The following is a 22,090-nucleotide window of genomic DNA, read 5'->3' as shown; positions in this document are numbered from 1 at the left end:
TTGAGGTTGAGTTGTTTGATATTTGCGTAATGAATGAAAACTTAATTTTATATTTCGTATATTATAAAAAAAAAATATCAAATGAGTAAATTTTTAATAAATTTAAAAAATTTATTTTTTATTTTTTAAATGTAAAATAAAAACAACAATTAAATGAAATTAACATAATTTATAAAAGAAAATAAAATTGCAAAAGTTAGATTTTAGTTTTTTAGAAAAGAAATTTAGCTCGTTCTTCACAAAAATATGGATTGATTGATATTAATTTTGAACATTTATTAAAAATATGACTATTTATTATGTTTCTCTTTTTATTTATTTTATTTCCTTAATAATAAAAATGATCACCAAGAGACAAATGTGGAAACGACAAGACTTTTAATATTAACGCAACAAATATTCCATTTGATAAAGAAAACATAGAAAACAAGTAAGAAACTAATTCCTAATAGCTTAGATAAGGAATTCAGTTTTATTTCATTTTATTTTCATATGTTTATCATAATATTTCATTTTTTTTGAGATTGACATATCCTTTCGTTAGTATTTATAGCAATTTGGATGGGCACGTTGGAATCAAAATTTACTAACATATATTTCTTTAATTCCCATCTAGTCCCTCCTATGTGCTACATTAGATTCCCAAAAATTATTTTTTATTAAAGCAATAAAAAAGAAAAAATAAATAAATTGATCCATTCACTTTTTATCTTTCCTTATTCTCCAAGGCCTTTTTTTTTAATCTTACCAGCACAAATTGAAGACTTAAGACAATGGCTCATACAAGCACATTCTGTCAAATTGAAGACACACCAGTACAAATCCAAAGAATAGCTCAAATCAATGGATCACACATTGAAGACTCATCTTTCCCTAAATTCCAGTACTAGCACCAACACAATAAGTAAAAAATTAGGAAGAAATTCAAGAACACACTGATTACATACTTCCACCATAATTCAAAGAGACATCACCAAACAAGTGCCCACTCAAACCTTTTACTGAATATTGGAATGCATACACACACAAATGACACAATACATACCGAAATGCTTCAGCAATAAAATCCTTCAACAGAACTGATTTTTTTTTTCCCTCCAGTTTTCCTTTGTTCTTTATAGTCTTTCAAGACCTGATTTTAATATATCAATCTGTAACATTGAAACTTTATTTAAGGTTGTATCTTTTGGCCATGCCACCACAAAGCACAGTCTAAACTAAAAACAGTAAACACATATCATAACACTTTCTAGTACAGATTACAAGGACTTCTTGTGCAATAAGGGGTCACTGATGACTTGGGGCTCAAAGTCTGGTTTCACATAGTGGGAGAGTGTCTCTGCATACAACTCGTATCGCGCAGTCATTGTGAAACCCCACTTGTCTTTAACCTGCCTACATAAGTTAAGATCCATGTCTGTTATTAACAAGCCATCCCTGTTACGAGATAGAGGTGGCGTGCAGGATGCATCTGGTGCTGAAATATAACTGGATCCATAAAAGTGCCCGAAATCTGCATGTGCTGGCATCCCATCACCAGAAGTGAATGGATTGGGGAATGTCTCAGTCCCAACACGATTGATTGAAGCAACAAAGTAACTATTTGCTATTGCAGCATTACGTGCCTGAAAAAACAATAACACTTCTAAGCCATATACTATTATGCACTAGTTTCATGATAACTGTCAATCTATAGGCATTAGCATCAAATCATAGTTATAAGTTGTAACCCATTATGAAAGAGTTATATTCAATCTAAGCAACAGAAACAAGAATTAGCTGAGAAGAGTCTAGTTTGTCCTTCCATAAATATAAAGCAACTAACCTCAATTGGCCACATTGGTTCGCTGAGTTCTCCAACAGTGGCAGAAGGGTTGAAAACAATCTCAGCACCATTCAAGCCAAAGGCTAACCAATTTAAAGGATGGTGCCTACCATAACATATATTAATGGCAATCTTTCCGAATGCTGTTTCAAATACAGGGTGGCCAGTATTTCCTTCCATATAGTATGTGCTCTCATTGAAGTCTCCAACTCTTGGTATATGGTTCTGCCAAATTTTATGTGTTCATGAGATAGCTGAAAGAGAAGCTTTTGCATTAAAATTAGAAGCAGAATGCTTAGGCAATTACCTTCCTGTGCTTTCCAATTATATTGCCGTGATTTCCAATTACAACGGAAGTGTTCCATATAACCTCTCCATGGTTAATATCCCTCTCTAGAATTGGGCTTATAATCACCATATTATATTTCAGTGCAAAGCTTTGCAAAAACTTTGTTGATTCCCCATCAACTGGTTCTGCAAATTCACACCACCTCTTCTCTCGTGTACAAAAGGCAAATGGCATCATCCATGCTTCCTGCAATGGAATTATACAAAAACATTTAAGATTTTCAGATAACAATATGAAATCAATTGACAAATGCTCATACTCATGCAACCTACTTGCAAGCATAATATGTTGACCCCGGAAGAACCTGCAGCATCAATAATTGGCTTTAGTTTCATAAAGATAGCCTGCTTTTGGTCCACAAAGTGAGCAGTTGTTGGAAGGGCAACAGAGTTCTGAATCAAACCAACCCTCACTACTCGAGGTTCTCTTAATAGTTCTTTGTCAGCATGAAAGCCAAACGCCTGAAAGAAATCAACTTAAAATCATCAGATCAACCAGAAATGAAGCAGAAATAACTGATAGTGTTTCTATATTGAAGAAAGAAACTGTGATTAACTAATGGACTAAACTAAAACCATATATTATTTATCTGATAAGGGCCAATAGATTCCAACAATGATTTAACAGACAACAGCCAGACAAGAAGTGAGAAGTGTCAGTGCATTTTGCTATAAATGAGAAGTGAGTGAAAAAGGAGAAATGAGAAGTGTCAGTGCATTTTGCTATAAGGTATGCCTGAATGCATCCTTATACTCGTTCCTTCCATTTTTGCTCCTGCAGGATGTGGACTTGGCAGTATAAATAAAAACAACTCATCTAGCTTAAGCCAAGTGAATTCACATCCTTCTGAACATTGCTGGAAACACATGTAAGAAAGGTGAAATTCACTTTCTAAAATGTTTAATGTTCATAATAATTATTAAGAAAACTGAGAAACCAATTTTTTTCTCACGTGTGTCAAAAATTCCCAAATGCAAATTGCAGTCTCATTTCCTAGAGATATATATGCAATATTTCAACAGAAGTAAAACACAAAATCCATGAATGAAAAAACATCAGACAGATATTCTTGAGGTATCGAGACAATTGTTTCAGATACAAATCAGTCACTCTAAGGAAGTAGTATAAGCAAATTAATCCAACATTCCTTTCACCTTATGATGAAAAAACTGAATCATATAAAGAAAAGTGGATTGTATTCGTACCTGGAGATCAAAACCATGTTCCACAGAGAGAGCTGTAGCAGATTCTGGGAGAGCAATTGTTTCAAGTACTTTTCCACAATTAAGCCCAGTAAGCAAACGGCTCACTTCCTGCAACACAGTACTAGCGTGGAAAGCCATCAGAAAAGAGGCCAATTTAATTTGTAATTGATGCAAGCACCAATGCATCGACACAATTTAAGAAGAAAGATACATGATCCATTTACTATGAAGTTTTAATAATTTTCAAAAGCAAGTACACAAGTATCCAGGAAGTTCAATTTTCAAAAAATAAAAAATAAAATAGAAATTACCCAATTGTTCAAATAATGCTGGAAATGCAAAGCTACATCAAATATATAGCTAATTATACAAACAACCAAATCAGAAAAATCAAAGGAGCACTTTGTTGCAGAATATAGAAGCTGACGTGGAGAAGATAGAAGCTCACGTGGATAATAACTGATATGTTGAAATCAGTTTCATCAGTTCCACAAATCACGGAATTCAGTTTATAGTTTTCTGTTATAGTTTAAGTGCATAGCTTAAGTGTATCTCATGCTTTGTGTACTGTATATATATATATGTAGCTGATGTAAGTGCTTGATATAATAAGTTTTCATATATGAGAATATACAGAATTTGCCATCATAAGATGGTATCAGAGCTTCTCAAGAAGCTCTGATTCTCAGCCTCTTTCTTTTCTCACTCGTTTTTCATATACTTTCTGAAGAAGTTCATCAATGGCGAATCAAAGTTTGCCTTTCGATTTTTTCACCAACTCATCACATCCATATTATCTTCATCCCAATGAAAATCCATCACAAGCTTTAGTTTCAACACCACTTGATGGAAAGAATTACCACATGTGGTCTAGAGCTATGTCTATGGCACTTTTGTCAAAGAATAAAATCGGTTTCATTGATGGAAGTTTACCACCACCACCAGAAATGGATCATTCTTATAGTGCGTGGCAACGTTGCAACACCACTGTGTTAGGATGGATCCACCGTTCTATTTCTACATCTGTTCTTCATTCTATTCTATGGATTGATCGTGCAAGTGATGCATGGAAAGACTTGAAGGAACGATTCTCTTAAGCAAATATGTTCAGAATTTCTGATCTACAGGAGGATGTATACAAATTGAGGCAGGGAGATCGAACAATAGCTAACTATTTCATGAATCTGAAAGGTTTGTGCGATGAACTTGATAACCTGAGGCCTCTACCTGCTTGCAAATGTGATATCCTGTGTACTTGTCCCGCTCTTTCTGAGATTCGTACTCGAAGAGATCAAGATTACACAATCCGTTTCTTGAAAGGATTAAATGAGCAATATGCTCATGTCCGATCTCAAGTCATGCTATTGAATCCTCTACCTGATGTTAATAGAGTTTTCTCACTGTTGTCTCAACAAGAAAGGGAATTTCATTTTAATTCCACAACAGATGAGAACTCAAAGGCTTTTCTCAGTGAAGTCGACGATAACAGAAGAAGTTTCACTTCAAATAGAGGTCGTGGACGTTTTTCTTATACTGGAGGCAGAGGACGTGGTAGAGAGTCAAAGTTTTGTATACATTCAAAATGACTAACCACACTGTAGAAACTTGTTATTTTAAACATGGTTTTCCTCCAGGTTATAAACCAAAGAGAGCTCAGGTTGCAAATACGGTTGTTCAAGCCAATTCTAATGAAGGTTCAACTGTTATAAACAGTAATGAAGGTTCGACTGTTACTTTGTCCTCTCAGCAATTTCATGATCTTATGCAAGTCTTGTAATCATCAAAGGAATCTATCCATGCTAACCTCGTCCAAAGTTCTGCACTGACTGCTGAAACAAATGGATTGACAGGTAGACAGTTGCGCTGGATCCTTGATACTGGCGCAACTGATCATATAACTTGTTCATGTTATAACCTTGCCTCATTCCATAAAATAAACCCAGTGTCCATTAATTTGCCAAACGGTTCCAAAGTTATGGCAAAATATGCAGGAAATATTCATTTTTCAAATGATTTGATACTATATGATGTTCTATATGTACCTCAATTTTGTGTCAACTTGATTTCTGTGAATAAACTCCTTTCAACCTTACCTTGTTACTTAGTTTTCTCTAATGACCATTGCTACATTAAACAGGAGCCTACCAGGAGGAAGATTAGTACAGCTAAACAACATGGAGGTCTTTTCATCTTGGCTGCCTCTCCAATACAAGATACAACCACTTCAAATAATGATGCTTTCTGTCATTCTAGTGTTAAAACCAGTAGCAATGATCACATTCTTTGGCACCTTAGACTAGGCCATATATCCCCCACTTCTTTAAAACACATGTCTTCCAAATTTCCTGTTATTCCTTATAAAATTGTATCACCTTGTGACATATGCCATTATGCTAGGCAGCGCAAACTGCCATTTTCTTCAAGTACTAGTAAAACAAATAATCCATTTGAACTGTTACATATGGATATATGGGGACCCGCTTCTGTTGTTTCTGTTCATGGACATAGATATTTTTTATCTATTGTTGATGACTACTCACGCTATACTTGGCTTGTCTTTCTTAAACATAAATCAGATGTTCGAGCATCCATTCAACAATTTATAACCTTTCATGAAAACCAATTCCAAACCAAAGTAAAGGCTATCCGTAGTGGCAATGGACCAGAGTTCCTTATGCATGATTACTTCAAAAACAAAGGCATTTTTCATCAAACTACATGTTTAGAAACCCCTCAACAAAATGGCATTGTTGAAAGGAAACACCAACACCTTATGAATGTCACATGTGCCCTATTTTTTCAATCTAAAGTACCCCATCCTTACTGGTGCTATGCTCTTGCTCAATCCACACACATAATCAACCGCCTTTGCACCCATTTCTTATCTTACAGAACACCATATGAAACCTTATACCAGAAACCACCTTCATTTGATCATCTTAAAACCTTTGGTTGCCTATCCTATGCTTCCACCTTACAATCTCATCGATCAAAATTTGCCCCTAGAGCACAGAAATGCATATTCCTTGGTTATCAAGAGGGTACCAAGGGACATATTCTACTTGAATTGCTTTCTAAACGCATATTCTTATCCAGAAATGTTGAGTTTTATGAATTGGTGTTTCCTTTTATTGACATACACACACCTATTTCACCTATTTTTCAAACTCCTTCCCATACTTCATTTGATGAAATATTCCCTAGACTCATTTCTTTTCCCACAATTGCTCCAGAAACAGAGCCATGTTCCCCTACTGATATTATACATGATACTCCTCCCCCCATACCACCTCGTAGATCCTCTTGTATTCGAAGGCAACCAGGATATCTCATAGACTTCCACTGCAACCATGTTATTTCACGTACTCAATCTTCCTCAGGTACCCTTTACCCCCTCTCATCTGTTTTATCATATGATTCATGCTCTCCTGCATACACCCAGTTTTGTTTCAATGTCACAACTATAACAGAACCAAAATCATACACTGAAGCCTCCAAGCTCCCTAGCCGGCAACAAGCCATGGCAGCTGAAATTTCTGCTTTGGAACTCAATCATACATGGGACTTGGTTTCTCTTACTCCTGGGAAACATACAATTGGATGCAAATGGGTTTATAAAGTGAAATATAAGGCTGATGGTTCAGCTGAATGTTGTAAAGCGAGATTGGTTGCCAAAGGATACACCCAACTAGAAGGGGTGGATTATTTTGATACTTTCAGCCCCGTAGCTAAGATGACTACTATTCGGGTGCTACTTTCTATTGCTGCTACTCGACATTGGATAGTTGAACAATTAGACGTGAATAATGCTTTTCTCCATGGGGATTTGAACGAAGAAGTGTACATGACTTTGCCACCGGGTATTACCTCCTCTCCTGGTAAAGTCTGTCAGTTACGAAAATCAATTTATGGCCTTAAGCAGGCTAGTAGACAATGGCATTCAAAGCTTTCCACTGCTCTTCTTGCTCTCGGTTATATACAATCAATGGTAGATCACTCATTATTTGTCAGAAGAACTGATGCTTCTTTCACTGCTCTGTTGGTGTACGTTGATGATGTTGTCTTAGCAGGGGACAACCGAACTGAAATACAACGAGTTAAACATGCTTTGGATGCACAGTTTCGTATAAAGGATCTGGGTCATTTGAGATATTTCCTTGGTTTGGAGATTTCACGTTCAAAAGATGGAATGGCTGTGAATCAGAGGAAATACGCATTAGAAATTCTATCAGACAGTGGTTTTTTGGGAGCCAAGCCTTCCTCTACACCCATGATTCCTTCACTTCATCTGTCTCGCAATCAAGGCTATGCTCTTAATGAAATTGAAGCCTCCTCCTTTCGTCGTCTTATTGGTCATTTGTTATATTTAACGACTACAAGACCGGATATTTCATTCTTTGTCCAACAACTCAGTCAGTTTGTTGGTTTCCCTACTTCTGATCATTTGTTAGCAGCCAATCGTGTTTTGCGATATATAAAAGGATCTCCTTCAACTGGTTTATTTTTTCCAGCATCCAATTCACTGCAGCTAAGTGGTTTCACAGACTCCGATTGAGCTTGTTGCCCAGATACAAGGAGATCCGTTTCAGGAATGTGTATTTTCCTTGGTTCTTCGTTGATATCTTGGCGTTCTAAAAAGCAACCTATTGTTTCACGTTCCTCTAGTGAAGCCGAATATAGAGCTCTTGCTTCGCTGACATGTGAGCTCCAATGGATCACTTACTTACTTCTTGATTTACATGTTCCATGTTCTCAAGCAGCTCATGTATACTGCGATAATGTTTCTGCCATTTACCTTGCTAAAAATCCAACTCTCCATGAACGTTCCAAACATATTGAGATTGATATCCATGTTACAAGGGAGAAACTTCAAGCTGGCTTGCTGAAATTGTTCCCTGTGGATTCCTCTAATCAGTTAGCTGATGTTTTTACAAAGGCCCTTCATCCATCTTCTTTCTCTTCGATTATTTCCAAGCTTGGACTTCGTGACATCCACCGTCCAGCTTGTGGGGGGTGTTGCAGAATATAGAAGCTGACGTGGAGAAGATAGAAGCTCACGTGGATGATTACTGATATGTTGAAATCAGTTTCATCAGTTCCATAAATCACGGAATTCAGTTTATAGTTTTCTGTTATAGTTTAAGTGCATAGCTTATGTGTATCTCATGCTTTGTGTACTGTATATATATATAGCTGATGTAAGTGCTTGATATACTAAGTTTTCATATATGAGAATATACAGAATTTGCCATCATAAGACACTTGAAACAAATAAACAAGATCAATTCAGCATGTCAACGTGAAATAGAGGAATTATTATGGTCAGATCCCTTGAAAAAAGTTGTATATGGAAAGGAAAACCCACAAACCCATGACACGAAACAATAAAAAAAAAAAGTCCAATACAAACTTAACTATTGACATGAATATAGCATCAGTGAGGTCAAGCCTTAATAGGAATTGACTTTAGAACATAAATTCTTCAAAAAGTGGGTACCTTAAAGTGATGTGGGTTGAGATTTTCCTTGAGAAGACGGTGAAGAGAATCGTAGCCACAAATAGAAGCATCCCCACCAGAGGCCTTAGATTCTTCCTTCCCTTCTCCGTTTTGGGTCTTCTCCATCTCCCACGTTCTTCAATCTCAAACAGCAGCGTCAATGGGTGAAACTAGAGTGACGCTGGAGCGATGATGTTCTTATTTATGAATAAATGTTTTGTTTTCTTTCGCATGTTAATCTATTTTATTATTTTGTTTCCTTACGTGTTGTTTTGAAATAGAATTGCTCCTGATCAAATCACAATCGACAGTAATCACACTCAGTTTTTGTCTTATCTGGATTGGGTCGGCAATAATGCATGATATTTAATAAATAAAGGAAAAAAGTGTGTATTTTTTTTTTTTAAACAAAGGAAATACAAAGCAAAACTATTTTATTTGATTTATAATATGAGGGTATATAAGTATTGGTGTAGTCACCTAAAAACTACGTCGTTTTAGGTGGAATAAAAGAAGTTCGCATTTAAAATTAATTGTAGAAAATAAAAATATTATATTTATTTCTAACTTTGTATGATTATGATTCCCCATATTTAATGTTTTATATTTATTTTTACCTTTGTATAGTTATTATTCTTCATATTTAATAATTTTACATTATAAAACGACGACGTAATTTTATATGACTGCACCAATCTTTAGGTGCAGTCACTTTACATCCACTAAACCCTATATATATATATATATATATATGAAAAAAAGTGTTTATCATTTTAAATGATATAAAATTATGTCATTTTAAGAGAGAGATAGACACAAAATATTTTTATTTAAAATTTAAATTAAAAAAAATCACACACTTTGTCCATCATGATTTTCATTCATTGTGTCTATCTCTCTCCTAAAATGACATAACTTATATCATTTATAATTACAAAAATCAAACCCTCTCTCTATATATACATATATGGTAAAATTATTTCTGCAGCCGCTTTATGTACAGCAACGACAGGTGTATGGTTATGATTCTCCATATTTAATGCTTTCATCCTTTATATGTTTATGATTCCCCGCATTTAATGCTTTTAAATATATATATGGCAATTATTTGATTGCTGCACGTACAGCAGCTGTAGAAATGTAAATCCCTACATATATATATATAGGGTTCGCTTTTTCTACGGTCAATGTAGATAACTTATTTACATTGAGCCCAAAACAACGTCGTTTTGAGACGGAAATCAAGGTATTTTTGTAATTATAATTTATTTCACGATTATAATAGTCGTTTTCATTATAATTTTTTAATCTAAAACGACGTCGTTTTGGTAGCGAATGTAGATAACTTATCTACATTCACTTTAGAAACGTTAAAGCCATATATATATGTGTGTGTGTGTGCATGGTCCTTTGACACCAGTGTCAAACTTTGAAATTTGACACAAAATCCTAACTGTTGATTTGAGCCAATCAACGGTTATTAATTATTGGAAATTACAATTATTATATAGACACACACATATAAACAGGATTTTTAACACCAGTGTTAAATTAAAAAGTTTGACATTAAATCTTAACCATTGATTTTTGTCAATCTAATGGTTATAATTTATTGAGAAAATTAGATTTACGAAAATCAACGGTTAAAATTTGGTATAAAATTTTTTAGTTTGACATCGATATCAAAGATCCTGCCTTATATATAGATTGCATCTAAATTTTTTAAAAAAGTTTTTTTCAACCTTTTTATAATTTAATAAAACTGTGATGACTCCCCAAAATTATATTTGTTTTAAATTTTTGTTGCCTCCTATCACAATCCCAATTGGTATTTCTTAGAGCGCTTTTGGTAGAGGAGAATTTTTTTTTACTCTGAAATTATGATTTACAGAAATATACTATACTGGGAAAGTGAATTTGGTAGGTCAAAATTTTCCAATTTGTTGTTAATCCTGAAGTGCCACTAAGATTTGAATATAAGGAAGATTAAACTCACAATCACGCCAGTGACATCTACTTAGCATGGGAACAACAAGATCAAATGTTGTTCTCATAGCTTTTATCCACACTTTCTGACTCAACCTTTAGGTTGTATTATGTATACTTCCTCTAGGCTAGTCAGCATCCTATCATCACTAGAACCACACCTACCAGCCGGAATACCTCTTCTAAATTTTGTCACTTTGACTTTTAAGACTACTAAGTTGAGGGGTTTATTGGTCGAATGGGTTCACATGGGTTTCCCCATTTGACTGCCTGCTAAACCCAACTCACTAATTCATTAGGCGCTTGTTTTGGAGTTAGTTTTAGAAGAGAAAGAAAAGGAAGGGAAGAACATTATTAATCTCTTCTCTTGTTTATGAGTTTATAAAAGTGAGAGGAAAAATTTAAAGATTTTTATAAAACTCTTATTGTTCATAAAATTAAAATTTCTCAAATTTGAAAGGTTATAACTCTCAAACAAAGAAAAAGAATATCTTTATTTTCCTTCCCTTTCTTTTCTTCTCTCTTTCTTGAATTTCTTTTTTTTTTTCCCTTCCAAACTCCCAAACAAAATTAAAAGGACAAATGATCCTTTTGCACCTTATTCTCTCTTATTGCCACGCACGTTTGACCCTCACACATGATAATTCATGCAATCTAACACTTACACGGGCCGTCATGCCAGCACACTTCCCAATGCTACATACACCCTGATTGAAAGTCTATCTTGATTTTTTTTTGGTAAATAACTCTATCTTGATTTTCGGCTTACCTAAACCTCCACGATGGTCATCCTTGAGCAGTGGTGCATAATATTGCCTCACCCAGTCACTGCTACATTAATCTACTTTACCCTTCACATACTCTTAACGAGTTCACATCTTATATAGATTTGATAGATGTTGACGTGAACATTCAATTAAAAAAACTAAAACTAAAACATTCTATTTGAAGAAAATGAAATAAAAAAAATGTTGTTTCAAAAGAAATTAATCCATATTTAATTTGAGGTTTATTCACTATCAACATTGTTCATAAACTCTATTTTCATATATAATTTCTGGGGTTTGATTGTATGAGAATTCAATTCTCATGTTGTGACTCAACTAGTGGTGGACTCCACATTTATTAAAAAAAAAAAAAGTACATACAAATCAAAGGATCACGATATAAGAATTGAAGTTTCATGCAACATGAAAATCACTGTTGGGAAGTCGGCAGACCTAATTTTTGCGTATCGTGTGGTTCCCATTCCCAATTCAGCTTATGAGACCGCCCATAGAGCTCCAATCACGTGACCGCAGGCTTTGCTCATTGGATGGTCTCTTGTAATTTGCATCGTACACACAACATCACGTGCTTGACTGGTGTGCCTAACTATAAGTCAATACCGTAGATAATAACGACGGTTTTGATCCACCACGTGTTGCTTTCGCACTCGTATGGCATTGGCATTGCCGCATTGGCCGGTTAAGAATCAAAATCCCTTCAAACTTGCTCACACGTTTCGAACCAGAAAAAGTAACGAAAACTCCAACAACATTTTGTTTTCTTTCCCCCCCTAGAAAGCTCGAGAAAATGCCGAGAAACAGTGAGGTAGAGGAAGAGAACGTGGGCACAACGACGAGCACCGCCGACACCACCACTACCAGACTGAGAAGTAGAGCAGATCCTGTTCTGGTAGTGTTTAGGTGCTTCAGCTTCGTGACCGCTTTAGCTGCCATTCTCTGCATCGTCGCCAATGTCCTCTCCGCCATTCGATCCTTCAAAAACGGATCTGACGTACGTAATAGCTTTCTCTCTCAATTTTCTCTCTATCCGCCAATTGGTCTCGAGTGATTAATTATGAGTGGATTTCAGATTTTCGATGGCATATTTCGATGTTACGCGATTGTGATAGCGGGTTTCGTTGTCCTAGCCGAAACTGAATGGAGTTTCATCATCAAGTTCTGGCAGGTTTTGCTTTCATCGTTAATCATGTGATGATGTTTTGGTTTAACAATTAATTTGCATGCTCGGCGACAATTTAATTGAATATTCGAATCAATCCTTCACAGGTTTTGGAGTATTTGGCTGCGAGGGGTATGCTGCAAATCTTGTATGTGTTCGATTTAGTCACAGTTCTCATGCTTACTTTCCACTATTTTCTAATTTAGCTCAGGTTATGAATTATGATGGTGATTTATCAAATTCGGATGATGTTAGTTTATAGTTGTATTTTGTAGGAGTAGCAGTGGTTTCTAATAAATTTTAGTATTTATTAAATTATGAATTGGGAACTAATATTTAGAATAACATGAAATATCGAATCTCCCCAGTACCACTTTTGGGAGGGGTTTAAAGCCTTAGTTCTGGACCCTGCCCCGAATCGGATTAGTTGCGAAGCAATGAATCTATTGGAATATTTCCAAAAAAAAAAAAAGAATAACATGAAATATTGTGAAAGTGACTAAGTTGGCAAGAGTTTACTTCATGATTGTGGTTTGGTCTCTGAATGGTGGTTTTGTTTCTGCAGTGTTGCGGTCATGACAAGGGCTTTCCCTGATTATACTGGGGAGCGAAAGGAGCTTGTTCTTCTACAGGAAATATCGAGCTATTTGCTACTTGCCTGTGGCGTAGTTTATGTTGTTTCAGTAAGATTATTGAAGAGAGCAAACTATTTAGTCAATGAATGTCTTTCGATTACTTCGATTTTGTATGTTATGTATGCTGAACTACTTGATAGTAAGTTCCTAAAAAAGAAGTAATATAAAAGGATTTGATGTTTTTTAACTTTTATGCAAATATGTTAATTTTATAATGGGTCCGTCGCTTCTCATGTGACTGCTGATGAGAAAAGTTGCAGCAAATTTTTAATACTAGGATACACGTGCGGATCCTAGGATACACGTGCGGATTCTATCAGAAAAAACAAAAAAAAAACAGGATTCGCACGCGTATCCTGATAAAAGAAAGTGTTGCTGCACTTTTTCCCTTCTGCAGTCATATAAGAAGTACTTTCCCCTTTTATAATTTATACTTTTTCTGTCGACTTGGCAAAATATTGGGTACTTAATACAGCATTATCAGACTGAGTTCAAATATTGTAAAATATATGACAAACAATTATTTTTTAATTTTTGTTTTTAAATAGTTTTCATTCAACTTGCATATAGTGTTCTATTGCCCTGCAGACTGGTGTTTCATTTCAGTTCCCACTGCCCATGTTTGACATACCTTTTGTTGGACAGATTTCAAATTATTTTCTAGTAAATTATTCTTACTATTTACTTCTTTTTCGATGACTTTCCACATTTAGTCTTCTAATAATTTCTGCTCTGCTTGTTAATGGAAAACAAAGCTGACATTCTTTTTCCTATCATTATATTATCATCTGAAGGGAATCCTGTGCATTGGTTTTCTTAAACGTCATCGCCAGAAGCTAGAGACCACAAGAGATCAAGCAGTAAAGGATCTGAAGGTATACTGCTATGTTTAGAAATTATGATTTAATCTGACTGATTTCCGTTTGTATGCCTATTATTTGTGGTTCCTTAGATGCTATGCATAATAACGTTCTAATTGCGACATGATGTTTGATCTCGTGATGGGGAAAATACCATACTGACGTGCTATAGAGAACTAATATTTTCTCCTGATACATAGCAATTCTGGTAATTGAAGATGAATGCATGTGATCATAATCTGAATCGATTATTGGTATTTTTAAATTCTGGAAGGCTGTGAACACTTGACCTTATGATTTGAAAATATTGTGTACAGGACTATACCTACTAGTTGTTCAAAACTTCAAATTATTTTTTTGTATGGGAGGCTTGCATCTTTGCCTGTTAGTTCCTTCTTGTCATATTGCGATAGTACTTTTCCCTTTCAATTCTATCATCGTTGTTGGAGATTGGGTACAAAGATCAATAGCATGGACTAGTTTTAAATCTTAACTGAGACGATCCAGACTTTTATTTTTCTATGTAACTTTTTATCTCCTTTTGATTAATTCATTTTTTTACCAAGAAAAATCTTGCTGTATTTACTTGCTTTTGTGGACACTTCCAGGAGTTGGAACGGCGCAGGGAGGAACTTGAACAACTGCTCCTTGCAGAAAGAGCTTAAAACTTTTGAAATATGTAGTGCTGAAATTGATCCATAGTGAAGATACCTCCACAGCAAACCTATGAAACTCTGTTTTAGTTTTGTTGCTTACAGAATTGTTTGTTCATTCTTTGTAACTATTGAATTGTGTTCTTAAAGGTAGGGTGTTAAGGTTAGGCTATTGGCCTATTATTTGTAAATATGTAAAGAAACATTCAAATTTGTGTTTCAACGTTTATTTAGAAGTTTAAGTCCAACTATAACTGACGTCAGATAATAAACTCTCTACTTTTTAAGAGAAGTTTCTGTTGTAAAATGTACATTTTGAGGCGGGGATTGTTTGATGTTATTTCGAGCAAACCATATTAATTAACTATTGAAACTACGTGCTTTTTGAAAAGATTGTTAAGAGTTTGATTATGAAAACAATTATTAACTAGTGCTTTAAAATGTTACATTAGTTGAGTGGTGAAGTTGTGTCATTGAGAAATGGTTTTTAAGAGTTTGTTTTTTAAATAAAATAAGTAAATATGTGTTTCTTTTTAAATTTAGTAAGTTAAAATTTAAGTTGCTTTAACTTTTGTTTTGAGCTTGAGAAAAGTGAAAGGGTTCAGTAAGGGAAAGTAAAAGTACAGTTCTGCTTTCTGGAAAATCTTGTAAATTTTCAACCTGTAACTCTGTAAGTGCCATATAGATCTTCATCTATGGATTAACTTAGTTTCTTTATTTGTGTGGTTCTCACTATTTCTTAAATTTCTTAATCAAGAACTTATGTTAGATTCATAATCTTATCAGTGTGGAACTTCTTACTTAGTTGAAATCTCAATACTCAGAACTTCAATTAAATATTAAATTTTTTACTCCGTTGTTGGGAATATCTGTCTTCTCACAGTACTTCGTGAGCTATTTCTACTTGCTTTTTTAGCATTTTGAGATTTTCATTCATCCATGTATACATCTAACATTTGTATTAAAAATGCTCCAATATATGCTTTCTTTTTTCTTGAGAATGGAGAGTAATAGGCACAAACATAGTTGAAATCGTCAAATGATGTAGTTCTGAATAAATGCACATAGAGATATTCATTTGGATATTCTATTCCGTGCACCATCGTTGGAAGTATCTGCCTTCAGAGAGTATTACGTACGCCGTTTCTGCTTGTCCTTTGGCGCATCCCAGTTTTGGGAAAATCTTGTAAGGCCTTCTCTAAATGCTCCAAGATTTATCCCATTTCTAACCAAAATGCTTGTTACTCCCATTTTTGAGACCTGTGAATAACACTACAAATCATTTCACACATATATGATAAATTGATAATCCTTACTCCACCCAAAGAAAAAGACCAAATTTGCACACAATTTTATATGATTCAATTAAGGACTCAGTTGAAAAAGTGAGACAAGAAAATTTAAGAAACTTCATAAAAAAAGAGAGAAAGACAGGCGCAAGGTTTATTACCACTTGGATGTTATTATCATCATCATCAAAAAACAGCATAGAGTTAAAGGGGACTCCAGTCCTTGAATGAATTCTCTGAAAATGATCTGTTTTGTGTGTCCAACTGTAAAATATTTCCTGAACAATCAGACAAAAAAAAAAAAAAATTGGTCAACACCACTCAACACATAAATCTGATTAAAAACATTTACCATAAAAGAGGATGAAAACAATGCACAGCCACAAGAAGGACAATAAACAAAAATAAAAAGAAAAAGAAAAAGGGGGTGTGATTATGATAGAGCAAATCACCTGGGCAACAAACATTGACCTGATGCTCAATTTGTCAAGAAAAGTGGTTGCTATATCAGGAGTTGGTGATTTAGAAGCAATGGCAACATCAACCCCCTCATCCTTGAGTGCATACAAGATGCCTTTGACATGAGGATACAATGAAGGTGTGTCCCGCTTGGAGCGGCACTCACTGAAAAATGCATGAGATGATAGATAAAATAATCAGAAAGCTTTTCAAGGAGAAACATCTTTAGATGCTAAAATTATCAAAATGTTTTACTAGAGATGTCATTCAATAATAATAATATTATGAACATAGACTAAACATATATGTAGGATGATGATATTGGTCAAATAGTAACAAACTAGAAAGAAGAAAGAAGAAACTAGGTAGAAAGAGAAAAAAGAGTAGTACCAATAGAAAGGCCAAAGAGTGTAATCGAGATCGAAAACGCATAACCTTGGTAGCACTTGAAATGCTCCCATCATTTGCACTGCCTCCGCCTTCACCCTCTCCACGTCCCCCATCTCTCGAATTGGATGATGGATTGATGGTCCTTAATTTTTCTTTTGAGGATGATGCACCATATATATTAATATTATTGTCTTCGTATCGGGTATAAAAATAGTAAATTTTATATTTAATTTTAACAGTTAATTTTATATTTAATAAAATTTATATTAATATTATTTTTTTTGGTAACAATATTTATATTATTTTAGTCAAAAGACCACAATTAATTGAATTATTTAAATATAATTAACGGTGATAAAAATATAATAAATTTTTAAATAAATAGATAATATAACTGTGTCTCTTAATATTTTTATACTCTAATAATGATAATAAAAAAAACACAAACAAATAAGTTGATATCTTAATTTAAAATTTTTCGGACGCTGTCGGTTTTCAAAAATTAATTCATGAATTGATTCAAATTTTAAAAAATTAATTTATGAATCGAACCAGTTTTTAAAACTAATTCAAGAATCGAATATTTTAGAATCGAACCAAAATATTTTCAAATCAAATCGATTTTTATTATTTTATTTCTTTAATTTTTTAATTTTATTTTAGAATAGAATCGACCAAACTGATTCCTAACCAAATTATTTTCAAAAATCAATTTCGAACCGAATTCGGTTCGATTTTCATATGATTCGGTTCAATTCGCACAACCTACCGGTTCGGAGGAGCGGCGAGTCCCGAAGTGAAAAGTGATATTAAATAAAAGGTTTTACATTTTCAGCAGGCGATGCTCCTCCTCCCCTCCTCCTCCTCACTCTATGCTTCCGGTCACCGGTCACACGTGACACGACAGTGTCATCATCCTCTCTAGAAGAAGGTAGCGCTCTCTATTTTCTTTCTATGCCTACTATCCACAACACAATTTTGTATTCAACTTAAACCCACTCCAAACAGAAGCCGTTTGATTTGTATCTTCAAGTGGATTTTTTTTTTTTTTTTTTTGATAGTTATGGCTTGAATTAACCAGCCATTATGATAAAAATAAAAGACAGTAGAATTACATTACTAACGAAATTAGTTTTTCCGTTCAAGTTCTATCATTTGTGAATTTTCTCATGTATGGCTGTGAATAAGACATTTAAAAAAAAAAGGAAAAAAATCAATTTGAGTATTTCTGCAAAAGAAAAAAACTAATTTATGAAAAATTGGTTTTCATGACATATTAGGTTAATACAATGTAATGTATTCCAGAAATTAGTTTTTATTTTTTCATGCAATTGCTTTGTCTAATAACGACCATGAATGAAATTCTAACTTCCAATTTCAACCATCTCAATATTATGCAGTAAAACTCATCCAATATAGTCTATTTTCAAGCTTAACTCATGTTGAAATGTGGTTTAATGAATGACGCATAATGTGAAGCTCTACATATAACTTTTTTAAGACTTTGACCTAATGCAGATTGGTAGCCTGAGAACTAGTTTACACAAATTTCTGCTTATATAGTACATGGCTTGTCAAATGGGATCTATGAATCTGCAGTGGAGATTATCAATTACTGAGAATGAAAGCTCTGAACAATCATGTATAGCCCTTGCAACTTCTAGAATCCATAGATGTTGCTGTGAGCCAAGTTTTGGTGGGCTAACTCTAAAAGTTAGCTTTAACTCATCACCTTTTGCCCATAGCAGGTATATGAACTTATCTTAACATTTTATGTTTTTCCCCTGGTCCATAAATATGATGATTTTTTGTCTTATTAGTTGTTGGCTTCTTATAATCCTTTGATTCATACGAGTTGATCATATGACAAAAAGACAAATAAAAGCTCTAGTTAGAAGAGTTGATCAAATGAAGGATAGCTTAATAATTAGAGGTAAATGAAGACCAAGAAATATGTCACAACTTTAGCAAATGTAAAAAAACGTTTTCAAGTAATGAAGTGAGAGTATGAGCATTGTCCTCAAGGATTTATTAGCCAATTACTTGATTCATTACTATATGAACTCAAATTAGGATTGAATGGAGTTCTTTGATGTAAATTCAAACACAAAGAGTTGTAAATATATTGAGGTTTGCAGAATTTGTAACACAACTAACCATAACACAGAATTAGTAAATGAGACAATGGATTGAAAAAGTAGGTTCAAATTTCACTTAGCTATCACTTAGTGTAACTAGAGCAAACTAAACTTAAGTTCTCAGACTTTAATTACTGGTCGAATTCTACCTTTGTAGTCAAAAACCTATTCATTTCAACCCTACACCAATCACAATTAATTAATCCCTTAACTTAGAGTGGAATAAGCATGAAGCCTTAAAGAGAATTCTCTGAACATCACATGAATATCAAAGTCTATTCCTAGTTCTTTAATACCCATGGTGATTAACCCAAGAAGCAATACCATAAATCATTTTCCAATTGCATAAATGGTCATCGGATCATGTCTTGAAAAGCTTTAAGCACAGAAAATTATTTAATTAAAGATTGAGGAATTTGAATTAGCTTCAGATCTAAGTTGCAATCAAGTTCAAACTAAGATCCATCATCCCCTAACAAGGATTTAGCTATATTGACATAAAGGATTGAGAGGGAGTTGATCAATGCTTCCGCATGTGAAGTCCTCGTCCTTGCCCCAATTCAACTCTGGAATTGTACTTCCAAATTCCGGAACCAAAAAAAGTGTCTCCTCTTTCCTTCTGCTATTTATATTTCGGTCAAAATAACTCTCAACACTACAATGGTGGCTCTTGAGCGCATGGCACTCTAGGTCTAGAGAGTCCATTTTCATGTGCAGGTAGCGTTGTGGCTCTACTATTCCAATGTTGTGGCACGTAACTTGTGCTAAAGTGCTCTAATCTCAATGCTTTAGTACTGCATACCCCGAGAGGAGTTTCAATTCCTCCAGCTGGCACTGTGGCATTTGCTTCCTAGTGGTATGGCGAACCTTTGTCTGATTTCACCAATTTTTTATTCACTCTTCTTTCTTGACTTCATTTGTCTCCATAATGTGTCTTCATCGTGGCTCATCTACATACACACAGACATAATTAGAAAACAATGTGAAACTTCAATTCTAACTCTATGAAAACAAAATAAAAATAAAAATAAACCATTAACAATGACACATGATTAGAAACTATTGAAGCAAAACATGACAGAAAAACTGAATGGGATGTCCAATTTAGAGAGTTTAAACCCCAATTAACACAAAATATTATGCAATGAATAAAGATTATAAAAAAAAGTGAGTAAAATCCTTAAAAACGATTTAGATTTAAATGGCCTATGTGAAGAATTGGTTTTTGACAAAAGACAATGGCATCATTTGATTCATGTAGCTGACCCCACTTAGCGGAAAAAGGCTTTGGTTTTTGTGGTATATAATCCTTTGATAGTGTTTGTTAGAAACTAGCTTAAAATCTCAGCAATGGATATTATGTATCCTTCCCACTACAGTGTAATGTCTTTTTCCTCGCTCAAGCTAATGCATATATTTTTCTCATTCTTTTCTTTCCCGTAAAATACTTTTCTGTTCCATGGTAATGGTCGCTGGAACAAGCCCCACTTAACAAGTCTAATTGATGGCATTGTTTCAATTGACTGGGCTTTTTGGGTGCTTCTAATCTTACTACTAAGGGAATACAATGGTTATTTCTATATCCATGCAATATCAATTGTTTTTCAATACCTTGGTTCAGTTTACTGGGAAGAAGAGCTGGTTGGAAAATAGCTTTTGCCTTGAACACAGGTGGAGTGTCTGATAATGGGGAGCAACAAAGCCTCAATGACGCTGGTTCCAGTTTTGGTGGTACTCGATTGGGTAGGATACTGACTGCAGGTGGCAGACAACTCCTAGAAAAGCTGAACTCAGCTAGAAAGAACTTCCCTATGAAAATATTCCTACTACTTTTGGGTTTCTACACAGCAAATGCACTAGCTACAATCCTTGGGCAAACCGGTGATTGGGATGTTCTGGTTGCTGGTGTTGTGGTGGCTGCAATTGAGGGGATTGGTATGCTAATATATAAAAAGCCACCTACTGTGAGGACTGGGAGATTACAGTCTTTTCTAACTATGATGAACTACTGGAAAGCCGGCATATGTTTGGGCCTCTTTGTGGATGCTTTTAAGTTAGGCAGCTAAGGACTTACAAAACCTGTTCATCTTGCTCTCTCTTTTCAATTTATTGTTGTATTTCATTAAACTCTGGTAAGCCATAATTTTGATGTTACTTCTCTTCTGTTGCTACCTTAGTTCTGTAGTAATTGTGTAAATGTAATTGTAATATATGAACAAGATATATGAATAATTAATGGCTCTGCACAATGCAACGTTGCATGTGATTCTGTGAAGGAGAAACTGTTGTACTTTTAACTCCTAAATTCATTCGTTTGTACATCTGTGCTGGTAGCCCTGAGCTTAACTAAGAGGAAGAAAGAAGTTTAGGGAGTGGCACTGGGCTACCCTGAACTTTGTATGGAACTACATGGATAGTAATGCACGGTTGTAAGTACAAGTGTAACATTAGTATCGCTCTATTTGTTTTGTAAATGTCAACAAATGCTATAGATCCATTGAAGTGCTGGTAAGTTGTATGCAATGTGAAGCAAAAGAACGGAACTTCAGGATTCAATTCCTGGTGGCCTGAATGGAAACTAGAAATTGTGAAGAGTGAAGACTGAAGACAGCATTTATGAATTTAATTTAGGAGAAAGGTGGTTGATGACTTTGCTAATATCATAATCATCAAATTATATAATTGTACAATTTTTATTGCAAAGTTATTATTTTAACAAAACTCTTTCTAGAAAAATGAATGACCCATAGTTTAGAAAAATAAGCTTGATGAAAAATATCTTCTAGCTCCAGATGCTTTCATTGTATTTCTAGTTTTTTTTTTAAAGGCGTATTATGCTGTACAGCACAACCACATC

The 22,090-nt window shown here is 34.4% G+C and overlaps 4 protein-coding genes across 5 annotated transcripts; 2 read left to right on the top strand and 2 right to left on the bottom strand.

Moving 5' to 3' along the window:
- Positions 1–880: 880 nt before the first annotated feature.
- On the bottom strand, positions 881–9,100 carry LOC133302559 (beta-ureidopropionase). Of its 2 annotated transcripts, none has more exons than XM_061502362.1 (6): positions 3,828–3,877; positions 3,380–3,500; positions 2,447–2,635; positions 2,133–2,360; positions 1,826–2,050; positions 881–1,625 (listed from the first exon to the last, which is right to left on the bottom strand). In XM_061502362.1, the coding sequence occupies exons 1-6, from the start codon at positions 3,860–3,862 to the stop codon at positions 1,260–1,262; spliced, it is 1,164 nt and encodes a 387-aa protein (XP_061358346.1). In that variant the 5' UTR covers positions 3,863–3,877; the 3' UTR covers positions 881–1,259. The 2 variants fall into 2 exon arrangements, with proteins under 2 accessions (XP_061358346.1, XP_061358345.1); XM_061502361.1 differs by lacking the exon at positions 3,828–3,877 and adding an exon at positions 8,877–9,100 and having other exon boundaries at positions 884–1,625; positions 3,380–3,487.
- Positions 9,101–12,374: 3,274 nt separating this feature from the next.
- LOC133302560 (uncharacterized) lies at positions 12,375–15,274 on the top strand. Its single transcript, XM_061502363.1, has 6 exons — positions 12,375–12,641; positions 12,720–12,815; positions 12,917–12,957; positions 13,375–13,492; positions 14,239–14,319; positions 14,913–15,274. The coding sequence occupies exons 1-6, from the start codon at positions 12,438–12,440 to the stop codon at positions 14,967–14,969; spliced, it is 597 nt and encodes a 198-aa protein (XP_061358347.1). The 5' UTR covers positions 12,375–12,437; the 3' UTR covers positions 14,970–15,274.
- A 556-nt stretch (positions 15,275–15,830) lies between these two features.
- LOC133302568 (uncharacterized) lies at positions 15,831–17,250 on the bottom strand. The gene is made up of 4 exons (XM_061502372.1): positions 17,096–17,250; positions 16,699–16,870; positions 16,408–16,524; positions 15,831–16,217 (listed from the first exon to the last, which is right to left on the bottom strand). The coding sequence occupies exons 1-4, from the start codon at positions 17,206–17,208 to the stop codon at positions 16,089–16,091; spliced, it is 531 nt and encodes a 176-aa protein (XP_061358356.1). The 5' UTR covers positions 17,209–17,250; the 3' UTR covers positions 15,831–16,088.
- A 641-nt stretch (positions 17,251–17,891) lies between these two features.
- On the top strand, positions 17,892–21,500 carry LOC133302569 (ycf20-like protein). Its single transcript, XM_061502374.1, has 3 exons — positions 17,892–18,026; positions 18,614–18,843; positions 20,855–21,500. Exons 2-3 carry the CDS (start codon positions 18,662–18,664, stop codon positions 21,297–21,299), a joined length of 627 nt encoding a protein of 208 aa, XP_061358358.1. The 5' UTR covers positions 17,892–18,026; positions 18,614–18,661; the 3' UTR covers positions 21,300–21,500.
- The last annotated feature ends 590 nt before the right edge of the window (positions 21,501–22,090 follow it).

The sequence above is a fragment of the Gastrolobium bilobum genome, unplaced genomic scaffold, assembly GCF_033153095.1.
Source record: "Gastrolobium bilobum isolate Gb01-03AN ecotype WA unplaced genomic scaffold, APGP_CSIRO_Gbil_v1 utg35049, whole genome shotgun sequence".
In the NCBI taxonomy this organism is placed as follows: Eukaryota; Viridiplantae; Streptophyta; class Magnoliopsida; order Fabales; family Fabaceae; genus Gastrolobium; species Gastrolobium bilobum.
Note: the sequence above shows the minus strand (reverse complement) of the source record. Positions and strands in the feature narration are given on the sequence as shown.

Excerpts from the sequence above, each read along its gene's own strand:
- LOC133302559 (XM_061502361.1), bottom strand. The coding sequence starts at position 9,002 with ATGGAGAAGACCCAAAACGGAGAAGGGAAGGAAGAATCTAAGGCCTCT. Across the intron at positions 2,051-2,132 it reads TAATTGGAAAGCACAGGAAG|AACCATATACCAAGAGTTGG; the intron begins GTAATTGCCTAA and ends AAAATTTGGCAG. Across the intron at positions 1,626-1,825 it reads AACCAATGTGGCCAATTGAG|GCACGTAATGCTGCAATAGC; the intron begins GTTAGTTGCTTT and ends TTGTTTTTTCAG.
- LOC133302560 (XM_061502363.1), top strand. The coding sequence starts at position 12,438 with ATGCCGAGAAACAGTGAGGTAGAGGAAGAGAACGTGGGCACAACGACG. Across the intron at positions 12,816-12,916 it reads TCATCATCAAGTTCTGGCAG|GTTTTGGAGTATTTGGCTGC; the intron begins GTTTTGCTTTCA and ends AATCCTTCACAG. Across the intron at positions 13,493-14,238 it reads GCGTAGTTTATGTTGTTTCA|GGAATCCTGTGCATTGGTTT; the intron begins GTAAGATTATTG and ends TATCATCTGAAG.
- LOC133302568 (XM_061502372.1), bottom strand. The coding sequence starts at position 17,208 with ATGGGGGACGTGGAGAGGGTGAAGGCGGAGGCAGTGCAAATGATGGGA. Across the intron at positions 16,525-16,698 it reads GGTCAATGTTTGTTGCCCAG|GAAATATTTTACAGTTGGAC; the intron begins GTGATTTGCTCT and ends CTGATTGTTCAG. Across the intron at positions 16,218-16,407 it reads ATGATAATAACATCCAAGTG|GTCTCAAAAATGGGAGTAAC; the intron begins GTAATAAACCTT and ends TGTTATTCACAG.
- LOC133302569 (XM_061502374.1), top strand. The coding sequence starts at position 18,662 with ATGGCTTGTCAAATGGGATCTATGAATCTGCAGTGGAGATTATCAATT. Across the intron at positions 18,844-20,854 it reads TCACCTTTTGCCCATAGCAG|TTTACTGGGAAGAAGAGCTG; the intron begins GTATATGAACTT and ends ACCTTGGTTCAG.